Source organism: Myxocyprinus asiaticus, chromosome 17, assembly GCF_019703515.2.
Source record: "Myxocyprinus asiaticus isolate MX2 ecotype Aquarium Trade chromosome 17, UBuf_Myxa_2, whole genome shotgun sequence".
Taxonomy (NCBI): domain Eukaryota; kingdom Metazoa; phylum Chordata; class Actinopteri; order Cypriniformes; family Catostomidae; genus Myxocyprinus; species Myxocyprinus asiaticus.
The window spans coordinates 43,542,895-43,558,200 of NC_059360.1; the positions used below are offsets into that span (position 1 = coordinate 43,542,895).

At 36.6% G+C, this 15,306-nt stretch overlaps 1 protein-coding gene across 3 annotated transcripts in view; it reads right to left on the reverse strand.

The window, feature by feature from the left end:
• Window positions 1-201: 201 nt before the first annotated feature.
• The window catches only part of LOC127455493 (protein transport protein Sec23A-like), a 33,086-nt gene continuing 17,981 nt past the window's right edge, over window positions 202-15,306 (reverse strand). For all 3 annotated transcript variants that reach the window (XM_051723441.1, XM_051723442.1, XM_051723443.1), the window contains 8 exons: window positions 14,333-14,439; window positions 12,310-12,463; window positions 9,927-10,004; window positions 9,675-9,836; window positions 6,500-6,586; window positions 5,930-6,085; window positions 3,277-3,342; window positions 202-2,746 (listed from right to left, as the gene is read on the reverse strand). In XM_051723441.1, coding sequence (XP_051579401.1) covers window positions 2,657-2,746; window positions 3,277-3,342; window positions 5,930-6,085; window positions 6,500-6,586; window positions 9,675-9,836; window positions 9,927-10,004; window positions 12,310-12,463; window positions 14,333-14,439 — 900 coding nt within the window. In that variant the 3' untranslated portion in view covers window positions 202-2,656. The remainder of the gene's footprint in view (window positions 2,747-3,276; window positions 3,343-5,929; window positions 6,086-6,499; window positions 6,587-9,674; window positions 9,837-9,926; window positions 10,005-12,309; window positions 12,464-14,332; window positions 14,440-15,306) is intronic.

Genomic DNA, 15,306 nt, shown 5'->3' on the forward strand with positions numbered 1-15,306 from the left:
ACTATGAAAATAACATGGTAAGTTCTGATATAATGAACACTCAAGCAATGAATTGGTAATTGTCTTTCCATAAAACTTACATATGAACATTCTGGATCGACTACCGCAAGAGGTTAATTCAGTTAGTTCAGCCATTGCTCTCTTGGTTAATTGCTGCTCCCATGTGGCCACAAGCGAAAATAAGCACAGAAATTATGTAAATGGGTATGTAATCCTTTTTATGACTTTGTGTGGTACACAGGCAGTGCTTAAATCTTATTTAATGATAGTCTAAATTGTGAGCAATAAAGCCGCCTTTTCACTACATCCGACAAACTTGTACTTTGTAGGCCTACTCCCCATTTTGAATTATTATTTATAACTATAAAAACAGTAATAATAATAACAACAAGAAATACGGAGTGATTAATCATGAATTTAATCGAATTTATCCATCTGCTTTACAAAATCCCACAGTAGCCGAATGTCAACAAACTCAGAAAACCAAAAACCTTACTACCTTTCTTAAAAGCTTCCTTTTAATTATAAAATGTTTTATATGTCTCAAAGGACTGTATGCTCTGACGCGATTCGCAAGTGCCTTCTTGCAACGAATCCAATCTATTGAGAGCAAACTGAAAGTTTACTGTGACTACCACTAGGGGGCAAAATGCGACAGTCGTATGCGAATGTCTGCAACAGTGAAAAGGCGGCTTCACTCATGGAACATAAGCAATTATTGATCTCTGTTAAAGGAATAGTAACCCCATTAGTGAATATTTGTGCAACATTTACTCATCCTCATCCAAACCTGCATGACTTTCTTTCGTGGACACAAAAGGTTGAGAACCAAATGGTGTTAGTAATTGTTGACCGAATGATGAGGGTCATTATTTTCAGTGAATAATTAGAGTAATTTTCTGTTCTTCACACAAATCTATCATATGGCTTCAAATGACTGGGAATATAGCGCGGCTACTTTTATGGTGCGTTTTGGAGCTCCTGGTCGCTGTATACTTTTGATGTAAGGACAAAAGCAGTGGAGACATTTTTCAAAACGTCTCCTTTTGTGTTCCATGGAAGAAAGAAAGTTATAAGGTTTAGAATGACATTATGTGGCATAACTATTCCTTTAAAGGAAAAGGAGACACATTGACAAGCTGTGTCCTTTCAGACTAATATTCTGACTTAAAAGGCAAGAGTTACAAGAAATAAATGTTATATATATATATATATATATATATATATATATATATATATATATATATATATCTCGTTCTGTTTCCACTGTTCAAAAGCTGAACTCTGAAGACCAACTGGGGTGATCAGCCATGTTTTATTAGAAACAAAACATACAATACTGCTATAAATATCAGAGCGACAGACAAAAAAGGCAGCTTTCAAATTCCGCAAGTCTGTGATCGAAATGGGGCTCTCAACACTGCACTGAAACAGAAACCATCAACGGCGATGCGAATGGGGTCTAAAAATAAGCAATTGTTTTGCGCTGTTGGCTAGAGGCAGCGTTGATGCTCTCATGCTAAATAGGCTACAATGGCACTGCTTTCACCTTCCTCGACTAGGCAAACAAAAGTGTCAGCTGCAGGTGTGCTAAAACAAAACCTGGTTTCCTCCCTCCGTTCAACATGAGGTTTCATCACAGAGATTTATAAACGTAAACATCAGATTTAAAGGGATAGTTTATCCAAAAATTTAAACTGTCATTATTTACACACACTTATGTTGTTCCAATCCCAAATGCTGTTATTTTGGCAGTAAAACTAAATAGATATTTTTTAAGAATCATTATGCAACCATGCCATTTAAAAAAATGTAGTCCATAAGACTTGTGCGCTATATTCCAAGTCTTCTGAAGCCATACTATAGTTTTGTGTGAGGAACAGATTGAAATTTAAGTCGTTATTCACTGATGATTTTCACTTTCTGCAAAATTCTGCATCATAATCCACCTTAAAAATGACGCTTCAACATCACTGATGTCAAAACGGCATTGGTTGTTGTCCATTTTTTAATTCTGGATGTGAACACGGACAAGGGGAGGGTGCATTACCAATGAATAATTACTGAAATTTCAATATTTTCCTCTCCCAAACAAAAAGTATGACTTCAAAAGACTTGGAATATAGCATACGAGTAGTGTGGACTATTTTTATGGTACTTTAATGGTGTTTTTTGTCCTTTTTTTTTTGTTTTTTTGGAGATTGACAGGCCCAGGTCACTATGAACTGTTGTTGTATGGCAAGTGTGTAATAATTCTTAAAAACAAATAGAAATACATGGAAAAATAACAGCATACAAGTTTGAAACGACATGATGGTGAGTAAATAATGACAGACTTTTTGGGGGGGGTAACCTATTCCTTAAAATATGTGCCCACTACAGTTACATAGCTAAATACATTTTGATTAAAACAGTCCTGATGCATATTCAACATGTAGTATTAATCAGGGCGTGGCGTTTGTCTTTATTTTCATAATACATTTTGAAAATATTACATTTACCTTTGTGATCAACTAGACTCTTTTTAAGGATCTGACATCTATATATGCACAATATGAATGGGAAAAACTGAGGACGGGCTAATGTGCCCCACTGCCTTTGTGCTTCTGGGATTAGAAAAGGGACAATGTGATTGATGAGCGGAGACTCAGGGCTCTTAGGCAGCGCTGGACACTGCCAGCTTTTTCAAATGATCCATGAAGACCTGAAGACTCACATCATCTGTCAGAATGGGCGCACCAGACTCCTACACAAACACACATACAGGAAGTGTGATTCAGGGTTTCTGCATAATGATTTTTAGAAACCATTTTGATTCATACTGACCCTCTAATGAATCTTTCAGACAAATTTGTAAACCGGTTTGATTGATCAACTGAAAAGACCCTACTCTAAAGAATGATTCGCTCAAATCGAATATCACTTTGGCTCACAAGCAAGTTTTACTGTAAACAAGAGCCAATACAACATTTTAAGAGCAAAGCATAACTAGAAAAATACATATTCTCTATTGAAATGTCCATTACTTTTCCATTAATTAGATTTTATTTATTTCCATTGCTCTTCCAGGCCTGGAAAACACAATTAAAAAATTCTGATATTTCTAGGTTTTTCATGATCATTGGAACTCTGGTGATTCAGTCAGCCATGGTGTTGGTAGTACAATATTTCAAGCTCAGATGTGTTTATATGGTTATACAACTTCAGCCACTGTTACAGTGGACTCCTTAATATTTCTCACAAAGGAAATGAGTTTATGAGCTACACAGCACTCACCTGACCCCATGCATACATGTTGTTGTGTGTCTGAGAAGGATTCACTTTGGAGAGGAGGAAACGGGCCTGGAAAGAAAGGTGTGGAGAAATTTTTTTTTAATCTTGGTCAAATTTCAGACCCTAAACACAGCACACATGGTGTATTACTATGCAGAGCTGCAGCCAAGTCTCAATGGCCCATTACAGTCATTTAATCACAAGTAGCGTTTAAAACCTCTGAGGGCAAGTTTCTCGAGTGTAGAAATTGATTGAAGAGCTGTCGGAACAAAACTTTTTTTCACAGAAATAGCACCTTGCATTTGGTCTGTAATTAATCAAAGCCTTTGAAAATGGAGGTTGTATTTTGAAAGCAATTTATAAATATTTACACCAACTAAATAGGAAATTAGTTGACTCCAGCCAGGTCTCCTAAGCGACCAAATTGGCCCGGTTGCTAGGGAGGGTAGAGTCACATGGGGTAACCTCCTCGTGGTCACTATAATGTGGTTTGCTCTCAGTGGGGCGCGTGGTAAGTTGTGCGTTGATGCTGTGGTGGATGGCATGAAGCCTCCACACGCGCAATGTCTCCGCAGTGACGCTCAACAAGCCACATTTAAGATGCGTGGATTGATGGTCTCAGATGCGGAGGTTTAGTGTAATTTAATATTTAGTGTAGTATTAAACTTAATTTTTTATTTTTTAAAGTTCAGTTTTTAGTTTAGTTTTTTGTTCAATTTTTACTAGTGCTGTGAATCAATAAAAAAAATAAAAAATTAAGAATGAATCGCAGTTTTCTGCGATTAATCATGTTACATGGTATATTAAAACAAAACATTAAAATATAATCATAAATATTTACTTTATACTTTGTCTCAAAAAACCTGCAAGAAATTGGTTAGTCGTGATTTATTTTAATTATTTAAATGTGCATGTTAATTTTTGTATTTTTTTTGCAGATAAGAGTTAAATTAGACACATTTTGACAGGTATACATTTTTTATAAAAGTATTAGGGATGTGCGCTACGACTAATTTGATTGTCGTTTAAACTGAAGTTTTGTAAAAGACTAGTTGACTAGTCTAAAGAGAAACCAACCTTCAGAAAACAGGCCGAAAAAATAGGCCTGTGATGTAGCCTGCAATAAACCTAATGTATTCTAAACATGACATGCACACAGAATAAAAGATAGTTTAACCTGTTAAGCAGTCGGCACCTCGTTGAAAATAGCCTTCTTAATCAGCAGATTAAAAAAATGGCATACCTAGTCTAAAACAGTTATTTTCTAGGCTACTTACTCAAAAGCATACATTTTCTGATGAGTAAAATTAACACGTCGACATGGTCTGGTGAAAGACGGGACTTGACTCACCTGAGGTGGCTATCTTGCGCTTGAAAAAGACTGCTCAGCGGAAAAATAACATCCAAGCATGCACAGATGTAAAGAAGACTCAAATGTGAAAACATCCATAGGGACTTTCAAACATTTGGAAATCCGATTCCCGCACCACTGAAGTGATTTCATAACTACTATGCTGAGTTTGCTCGTCTAGCTAGAGGACATTTTCCTGTGCGCGCCACGAGAGAGAGGGAAGCATGCGCAGCCTGAGGTGAAATTAAACTCTGTATCTGCTCCAGATATCCTCTTTTTTAAATAATATTTGTATTATTAATTCTATTTAAAATATGTAACATGAATATGACAGTAAATTAAGTGCAGCCTCTGTAAAAATATAAAGCCAAATGTAAATTATTATCAGTTTAATGGGGGGAAATATTGACTGACTAGTAATTCCAGTGTCGACTAGCAGCATCAGAACCATTTAGTCGACTAGTCTTGCACATCCCTAAAAAGTATACGTATACATGCCATAAAATCAGTGGAGATGCTGTAATTAAAAGTTGGGAAAAATCTTCTGTGGTTTTCCATTTGACTTTTTTAATAATAGGATCAAATTCAATTTGGGCAGATTCAATTTATATCAAGCTTTATTGGTAAGATAAACAAGTGTATACTGCCAATGCATTATAGGACACTACACACAGATATAAAACAAACTGAATACTGCATTTTAATTTGCTCAAGTTGAAAATCTCAAAACTATTATTTTCTCTGGCTGTCGTTCAGTCTCTATCGTGCATGCTGGGTCTCTCTCTTGAGCAGTTTCACTTTTGACACTGGTTCAGGTGACAGTGAGTGTTTTCAGGTGATGCGAAGAGATACGGCAGCTTGCCCATATCTCTCCCACACCTGGCTCACACTTGCAGGTGAAGTCTAAATTCTCCATACAGTAAATCCGCTCCCGTATTTATTATGCACGGGACATGCGTCACGTGTAATAAATAAGCATGTACTGCTCCACACAATCAGTTTCTGTACTAGGACGTGCAGTCGAGTCAAGCGTGTACTTCCTGGAAATTTATATATGCCAATTTTAGCCACAGAAAGTGGGGAAAACATTAGTGAAGTTTCAGGAAGTGAAAAAAAAAAAGAATAATGTATTAATTGTGTTACATTTTTTAATGCATTAAACTGTCAACTATTAATCGTAGAAATTATGTTTTTAATTTAGTTTATTTTGTGGTTTAGTTAAGATTTTAATTTGGTTTAGTTTTTAGTTTAACTGACTCCTAAATACCTAAGATTTCCAGAAACAGAAATTATAGTGTGCTTTACCTGGCTGCCTCCATGCTCTGTGTCTATATAGCGTGGCATGGGGAAACGGGAGTGTAGAATTTCTTGGGCATCATCTACTGGAGCCTGCAGGAGATGGCGGAAGTTCTCATACTCGGGCATGTCTTGGTATCCTGCTTTACGCCACTGAGACACTGTCTACAAGAGGTAAAACAAACTGTACTGTATCTCTCATAGGTCATCAACATCTACTAAATCTAAAACAGTATCGGTCAGGTCTTGTTTACAGACTAGTAATAGTAAATGCATTTTTGAGCTGTGATTCTAAGGGAACATCTCACTCCATTGGTTGCACTTCATTAGCATGTACTTCAGCAAGACACCTACAAGCGTTTCATCAGAAAATGTCTCTCTGCTGACACGCAGCCAAGTTTAAGATTGTTTCAGTGAAATATTGGCTCAGATTTCATGTGTACAGATTATTTAACAGTTCAGAGCAAAGCAGACTGCATTCTTAATTATTAAAAAGACTTGCTGTTAAACCAATGTCTACTGAAAGAACCACAGACCCAACCAATCTTAAGGCAACTACTTTGTAATTCTATATCTCACCTCTCCGTGGTAGATCAGAATCTGGAAGAAGGTGTCCATGAGGAGGATGCGGTCGGGCAAGATACTGCTGCTGTCCAACAACACGGGCTATAACAACAGGAAACAAAGCCTGTTATTGGACTGTCATTGTCAATTAGATGCTGTGATAAACATCTTTCCTTGAACTGTCTCCCTCTGGTCTGAGTGCGAGGAGAAAAACAGCAACTGACATAAACCCTCCAATGTACCACCATCCTGATACTCTTTATTTACTCAGTACTACTGAACATAAGTACAACAGACCAGTGGTTCTCGACTGTTTTTTCCTTCAGGAACCAGATTTTACATTGGACATTAAATGGCAACCCAACACAGTAACTGTTTATTGTACAAAAGTAAACAAAAACGTCAAAATCAAACTTTATTAATATTACCATGAACTGCATAGGCCCAACAATTAATACATTATTAAGATGACAACTTTGTAAATGTATAAACAGTAAGAGTGTGATTTAAAACATGCTAAAAACACTGGGCTAGGTATTGTATTATTATTAGCCACATTAACAAATGACAGATGATTTTTTTTTTTCTTTACAGCAATGATCAGCACAGACTGTGAGGTAAATTTTTGTGGTTGGTTTCATGTCTTGCTTTGCAAAATTTTTATAAAGACGCCAATGATATGGGCTTGAATAAAAATTAGAAAACAATCTGACAGCACACTAATTAAACAGAACACAGTTTAATCTGTTGAGTCCAGGGACTTAAAGTACACAGTCATCAAGACACTGCTTTTAAGATTCAACACATGAAACACTGTGAAGATTTTAAATACTAATATTTAAATTAGATATTTCAAATTTTGACATATTTATTTTGACAAAATTAGACACATTTCTGTCTATTCCTATCAAACTATTACAATTTATTTTATTTACAGTGGTCCCAAAAACAGTGCACATTTTTTTTTTAAAAAGTTTTAGTCAAAGTTTTAGTCTTTTGACGAAAATGTCCTTTAACCTTATTTAATATTTTGTCATGTCAAATTCATTAATTTTAGTCAGTCTTACAGGGTTCCCATGTGTCCTGGAAAACCTGGAATTTTGCAATGCAGATTTCCAGTCATGGAAAATAAGAAAACTTTCTAAATGTCCTGGAAAATAATTCTTTGTCCTGGAAATTGTTTTGTGGCTAACATGGTTTTTGTTACATGTACAAAAACATGGTAACGTTCGGGACTCAGGACAAATTTGTTTAGTTTTGTCAATGGTTGACTGTCATGAACGAAGCCCTGTCATGTTCATTCTCTGCTCACCTGCTGTCATCTCTGTTTTGCCCTGACTAAATAGTTTAGGTATTGATATAGTAAAAAATTATAATTTTTCGTAGTTACATTGCTGTTGTGTTAACTACAAAAACATTTGCATTGTAAACCTTAGACAATGGCCAATGACATAAAAATGGCATTAGCTTTAAAACGCGGAATCTCTCGGAATTTGACATATTTGGAACAAAAAAACAAAAAAAAAAGTGTTTGAATGCACAAATAATCAAATATTGTCATATGTCCTAGTGTGCAAAAGGCTGCGATTTTATTAAATGAATACATCATCTGCATGTGCTGCACACTTCAAAATGAATGTGTGTAATGAATTTAGAAAAAAATAACCATACAATAACCACAATATACTGTACATCATGACCTCTCGTGTGTTTTGCTTAAATATTACACCAGTTGAGCAAATAAAATGTCCTGGAAATGTTATGGAAAATTGTGCCTTGACAAAAGGCTGCGATTTAATTAAATAAATACATAATCTGCATGTGCTGCGCACTTCAAAATGAATGTAATGAATTTAGAAAAAATAACCATTCAATGTCCTGGAAAATTGTGCTTTGACAAAAATAATATCTTTTAGTTGATAAGGATGTGCAAAATGGACAAGAAATTGTGTCAAACTTAAAAAACAGGCCAAACTTTAATCAAATATTCAAAAATTTTGAAAAAATAAATACATTTATACACATTTTCTAATTTAAACATGTATAAAACATAAATATACATACTGTCCTTGTTGTGAAAAACCTGAGCTTCTGAAATAATAATGAATAGACTGAAGTATTAGCTACTTTTTAGAAGCTAGCCTACTGTATTCGGAAGTCTTCAGGCTTTAGAGAGTTAAGTAACGCAAATTACGCATATTCTGACTTGCTCATCATTTAGTTCAAGTTCACCTGTTCATTTGCTTCACTGTGCAGATGCAAGAGGTTATATTACACATATTTTGTGGATACAGTGATTATAATAATTAGTGCATAAATAGGATGCATTTGAATGAGGTATCCACCCCGTTTTGAAGCGGTTCATTTTGACGGTGTTAGTGCGTTCAATTTAAGCAGCTCAAGCAGAGAAATCCCCAACATACTGGATTAATGGATTCAATGAATCCATACAGTATCTAACATCATCTTCTATATACAGATTCTCTAGATGTTTCTTCTTCTGTTTATATCTAGCACTGTTAATGTCTTGCAGTATCATTTTTATCTAGTCATATTTTCGTCAAGAGTATGCTTTAATTACCGTCATGATGTGCCTTTTTTTAAATAAAAAACCCCTTCTTCAATGAACATATTCATCAGGGATTTCATTGATGAGATTAACACTGCCCAAAAAGTATTTTGACACTTAAGGCACAAATTCAAATGTATGAATGTCCCTGCATTACAGAACAAAACATCAAACCAAGTGGCATTTTTATAAAAATAGCATAAACTCAAAATAGCTCAGAAAAGTGTAGTTCTGAGAAAAGGTCAAACATCATTTGTTTTCAGATGCCACTTAACATTTTGTTATTCAATGCAACGCCATTCATACATTTCAAGTGTGGCTTAAGTGTCCAAGTACTTTTCAGACCAATATGTATTATTTGAGCTGTATATAACCTTATCTAAAACTTTTGTAAGTTTAAGATCATATACATTATATACATTTTGATTTTTATAACACAAGCAATAAGGGCCAATTAAGTCTGATTATGTGTTTTGTATATTCAAGTTTAACACATGGTTTTCCCCTTAGGGTTTAAAAGTACATCCATTCCTCTATCCATGAAATCCCTCATTAGTCAGTCGCACCACGCAAACATGACAATGTGCAGTAAGTGAAAGCTGACATGAACTGCATGTTTACCTCTGGTGGGCCACTGAATGAGTATGCATACAGGATGGGCTGTATCATTATGAGAGACTGTGTCAGGTCCTGCCTCATGAACTGGTGTCTGTAGTAGGTGCTTTCATCAGGACTGTTGTTGAACACTTGCAGGAATGAAGATCTTCTCAGATGGAACATAAACTGCCAATAGACAACAGTATAATTTTCTCATTTTTGCTTTGTTGTATAGGTTCAGGTGAGACCACACAATGTGAGACAGGAGGTACATACCTGAGGATACAATGAGAATGTCTCGGAGAAACGGAATGAGTTGGGATCGTCTTTATGGTAATCTCCAAATTTCTGGCACTGCAAATGAGAGATAATACCTCCTGTTTTTTTGTGCTGCTATTTTCATTGTGGAACAATAATCAGCATTCTCAAATACACTAAAAAGCTTGCCTTATACATTTCAGGCTATATTCAAATGTAATTTCAAAATAAAAATTTCATTATAGAACTCAGCAAGGGCTGGGGAAAAATATAGATTTTCCAATTAATCACAATCTTCATTCGAACAATCCTCTTAAAGATTCTTAAAATCCCAAGATCGGTCTTTAACTCTATGCGTAACCCTCTACGATGCGAGTAAATCACTAGAACATGCACCCAAAAATGTCTGTGATTAGCCACTAGCAGGTATATTTTCAGATTTCACTTGCCAGTGTTTGAGTAGTATAGTGGCAAAGAAGTTCAGCACCAAATCCTTTCACCTCATATTGAAACTAAAAGTTTGATTTGACTTGTTCCATGTGTGTCCAAAGATGAGATCCCCCCCAATCCATTTGTGAATAAATAATGTCTATTTTAATATTCTTTCTTTTCTTTACAATCAGTTGTTGATCAAAAACAACAAAAATATAAACATTTAATTCTAATGACACACAGCATGCATAAGGTAAGCTATTCGACTGCACATGTAAATACGCGCTCAATCAAAACACTTCTGTGAGACACTCACTGAACTGCCGCTATTCTTAAAGAGACAGTACCATTTTAGCAACTGTTCTACATATCAGTGGAAATAATTGTAAATAATACAAATTATGCATGTAAACGATAAACATGTTACAATAATCATACAGAACAAACACTCACAGGTCACTTTATTAGGTACACCTGTACATCTACTTATTCATGCGATTATGTAATCAGCCAATCGTTTGGCAGAAGTGTAATGTTTAAAATCACGCAGATATGGGTCAGGAACTTCAGTTAATATTCACATCAACCATCAGAATGGGGAAAAAAATGTGAACTCAGTGATTTAGACAGTGGCATGATTGTTGGTGCCAGACGGGCTGGTTTGAGTATTTCTGTAACTGCTGATCTCCTGGGATATTTACACACAACAGTCTCTAGAATTTACTCTGAATTGTGCCAAAAAAAAAAAAAAAAAAAAAACATCCAGTGAGCAGCAGTTCTGTGGGCGAAAATGGCTTGTTAATGACAGACGTCAGAGGAGAATGGCCAGACTGGTCCAAGCTGACAGAAAGGTGACAGTAACCCAAATAAACATGCGATACAACAGTGCTATGCAGAAAAACATTTCTGAACAAACAACACGTCGAACATTGAGGATGATGGGCTACAGCAGCAGAAGACCCCTCCGGGTACCACTATTGTCAGCTTAGAACAGGAAACTGAGGCTGCAGTGGGCACAGCCTCACCAAAACTGGACAGTAGACGATTGGAAAAACATCGCCTGGTCTGACAAATCTGGTTTTCTGCTGAGGTACACAAATAGTAGGCCCACTGCAGCCTCAGTTTTCTGTTCTTGGCTGACAGAAGTGGAACCTAACGTGGTCTTCTGCTGTTGTAGCCCATTCGCCTCAAGGTTTGACGTGTTGCATTCTGAGATGCTATTCTGCTCACTACAATTGTACAGAGTTACAGTAGCCTTTCTGTCAGCTCGAACCAGTCTGGCCATTCTCTGTTGACCTCTCTCATCAACAAGGCATTTCTTCCACAGAACTGCTTCTCACTGTTTGTTTTTTGTTTTTCACACCATTCTGAGTAAACTCTAGAGACTGTTGTGTGTGAAAATCCCAGGAGATCAGCAGTTACAGACATACTCAAACCAGCCCGTCTGGCACCAACAATCATGCCATGGTCTAAATCACTGAGATCACATTTTTTTCACCATTCTGATGGTTGATGTGAATGTTAACTGAAGCTCCTGACCCGTATCTACATGATTTATATATTACACTGCTGCCACACAATTGGCTGATTAGATAATCGCATGAACAAGTAGATGCACAGGTGTACCTAATAAAGTGGCCGGTGAACGTATATGCATTATGCAATTACAAGACATCATATTTATTGATGGAATACATGGAATTTGTCATTTAAAAAAAAAAAAAAAAAGCTAAAATGTGACCAAAATGGAAATTTCAAATGAAATACACCCAAATGAATTGAATTGGGAAATCTGTATCAATTCCCAGCCCATATTAGTGATGTACCGATATTGAAATTCACAATAATAATTTTTTTGGTTGATAACCAATATGATGGATCTATACACATAAATACTAGGTTAATTTAGAGTCCGCAGTAGCACTTCACTTGGTACTTCCGTAAAGACAGGCTGTTCTGAAGGACTTACCAAGCGGATGAGCTGACGGTCCAGCCACCGCAAAACATCTGGCCCCTCCTCCGTCTCAGCCCTATAGACGGCCAGACGGGCCATGAGGATAGCAGAAGCCTCCTGGTCAAAAGACGCAGCAATGCTCTGTATCTGAGTTTGAGCATCGGCCCAGCTGAAGAAGAGGATGAGGAGAACATGTTATTACCTTCAAACACAAGTATATGCATCATCAATCCGACATCAATCTGATTCAACTTTGCCATTGGCATGACAAAAAAGTATTGAAGAGGTGTATTTAAAAAGCAACAGACAAACTATTCATCAACTGAATCAATGTTCAGTGTTCTTTCAGGCACTTAAAACACTTAGTACTCCTGAAAGCTAAAATAACACATAATTCTTTGTCTAAGACTGAATTTAAGCTTTGGAAGCATACTGATTCTCACAAAACAATGCCACATTCTAAAAGTGAAATTTTTTTATGTCTTCACGAGTTGTCATGGAAACTGGACATGATTGTTGAAGACAACAAATCGATGATGTGCAGAGATGATGTCCAAACCGTGATAGTGGGAGACATCTATAAAACAAGACTGTCACTATCGACCCCAAACACAATCTGCACTGTCAAAATGTTTATTTCCAATTCCTTCTGTTGAATGTCCTATAGATCAAATAGACCCCAAAAAGACTACACCAGGGTTGGCAACCTATGGCATGTGTGCTAGCATTGGCACTCAGAGGGGTAATCACTGGAACAGCAGCAATGGCAAGAGAGTAGACTATTTTATTTATATAAATTCCACACCTGTATTCCAATCTACATGTTTTCATGAGCTGAATGGATGGCTAAACAAAAAGTTCAAATGTGACGAGACTGCAGTATACCCAACAGACTCATGCAGCGCATGCAAGCCATTCACGCATCAAAAGCCAGCAGCGCTTCACTTTCGGTTAATCGCGCGAGTCAATGTGCCCGCTTTGCTTCAGTCAGGCTGCGCGGATGACAGCCAACATTCTGTATTTCATTTGTTTCTTTTTGCTTTCAGAACAACACCTGACGTAATGGAAACACCACTATTAATCCTTGAGCTTTCCAACCCAGTATACAGGTACACCCTCTTTAAACCATAGTCACACTCAAAATTACATAAAACGATTAAAAGAGAAAACATAAACCCACATCATGTGGTTCAAAATCTGAGTCTATTCAAAATATAAATTAAACCTGGAAATAAAATGCTTGGATTTTTCAGGTGTAAAACACACTGCGTGATCATGAGGAAGGATTACATCAAGATATAGATTGGAATGCAGGTGCGAAAAACTTCATACAGATAAAATAGCCTGCTCCTCTCTCGCTGTTGCTTGCGTGCTAGTGATTGCCCCTCTGTGTGATTTAGAAAAATGGAGTGACATAATTTAAGAAATATTTAAATTTCACACAATTTTGTGATCAGTAATCAAATAAGCAAATTTGTGATATTAACTGTGTTAACACATTTTGTACAAAAGGACAGGTTTTCTTTCATTAAAGCACTTTCATAAGATGCTCTGTGAAAATTCACATGCAGGATCATGATCAATGGGTTTTGCACAAAATTTTCACTCAGACTGTTATGCTGTTAATATCATTTGTAATGAAAAAAATGATTAAATTAAAAAGAAATGCAAAATAGAAAAATTTTCACAAGTGGACTCAAACTTCGGAAAATCACAAACATGTGCATGTTTTGTTCTGGAGGTGGGGGGGGGGGGGTCGGCACAGCCATTGACTAGGAAAATAAAAAAATGGCACTCCATGTCAAAAAGGTTGCCGATCCCTGGACTACACTGATGTATGTAGTCTTCTACAATGAACAAAGTGGACACTTCTATAACAGACTGTATCACTTCTCCCTGTCTCAAAGCAGCTGACAAATTCAGAATAACCTGTGGCATTCAGGGTTGAAATATGGCAAAACTGAAAGTCTGATTACCTTAAATAGAAAGCATCCATGGTTGACATACAGTAAATGTGTAATACAGGTGAAAGACTTACTTCCTTGCGATCGTAGTGACTCGGACACGTCTTTGCCCACTAGAATGCTGATATTGTGTTACGTACTGTATGGCTCCACGGCCACCCTGCGGGATGGGAGCGTTATGCTGAGGAAAAAGTAAAGCAAGTGAAGATCGTTCAATGTTTTGTTCAACAATGTGCTGCATGTTTAGGCATCTTCTTAACTGTAACACCCTTTTCAGTGACATAAATGTTCAGTTTAAAGTTACATATAGTTTAAAGTGTATTAAAAGACCAGTTCAGCCCATAATATTAATTCAGACATAATTTTTCCCCTTATGTCATTTCAAACCAGTACGATATTCTTTCCACCATGGAATACACAAAGATATATATACACTCACTGAGCACTTTATTAGGAAGACCTGTATACCTACTTCACGCCATTATCTAATCAGCTAATTATGTGGCAGCAGTGCAGTGCAGTGCATTAAAGCATGCAAATATGGGTCAGGAGCTTCAGTTAATGTTCACATCAATCATAAGAATGGGGGGGAAATGGAAGTATAGGTCTCTGCGGAACAATAATGTGTGTTTCCCAATCTGTGGGCATTTTCAATCCGGGGTGAGTGTTTCTAAACTATCCAATGAAAGTAGGGAATCTCAATATAGTAGGCAAATTATGTAAAACAATTGAAAAACGCCCATCCCAGTTTGAAAAATGCCCACTGATTGGGAAAAGCCTATTTTTGTTCTGCAGAGACATAAGTCATCTCAGTGATTTCGACCACAGCATGATCGTTGATGCCAAATGGGTTGGTTTGAGTATTTCTGTAACTGCTCATATCCTGGTATTTTCACACACAACAGCCTCTAGAGTTTACTCAGAATGGTGCCAAAAAAAAAAAAAACATCCAGTGAGTGGCAGTTCTGCAGATGGAAACACCTTGTTGATGAGAGAGGTCAATGGAGAATGGCCAGAATGGTTCTAGCTGACAGAAAGGCTAAAGTAA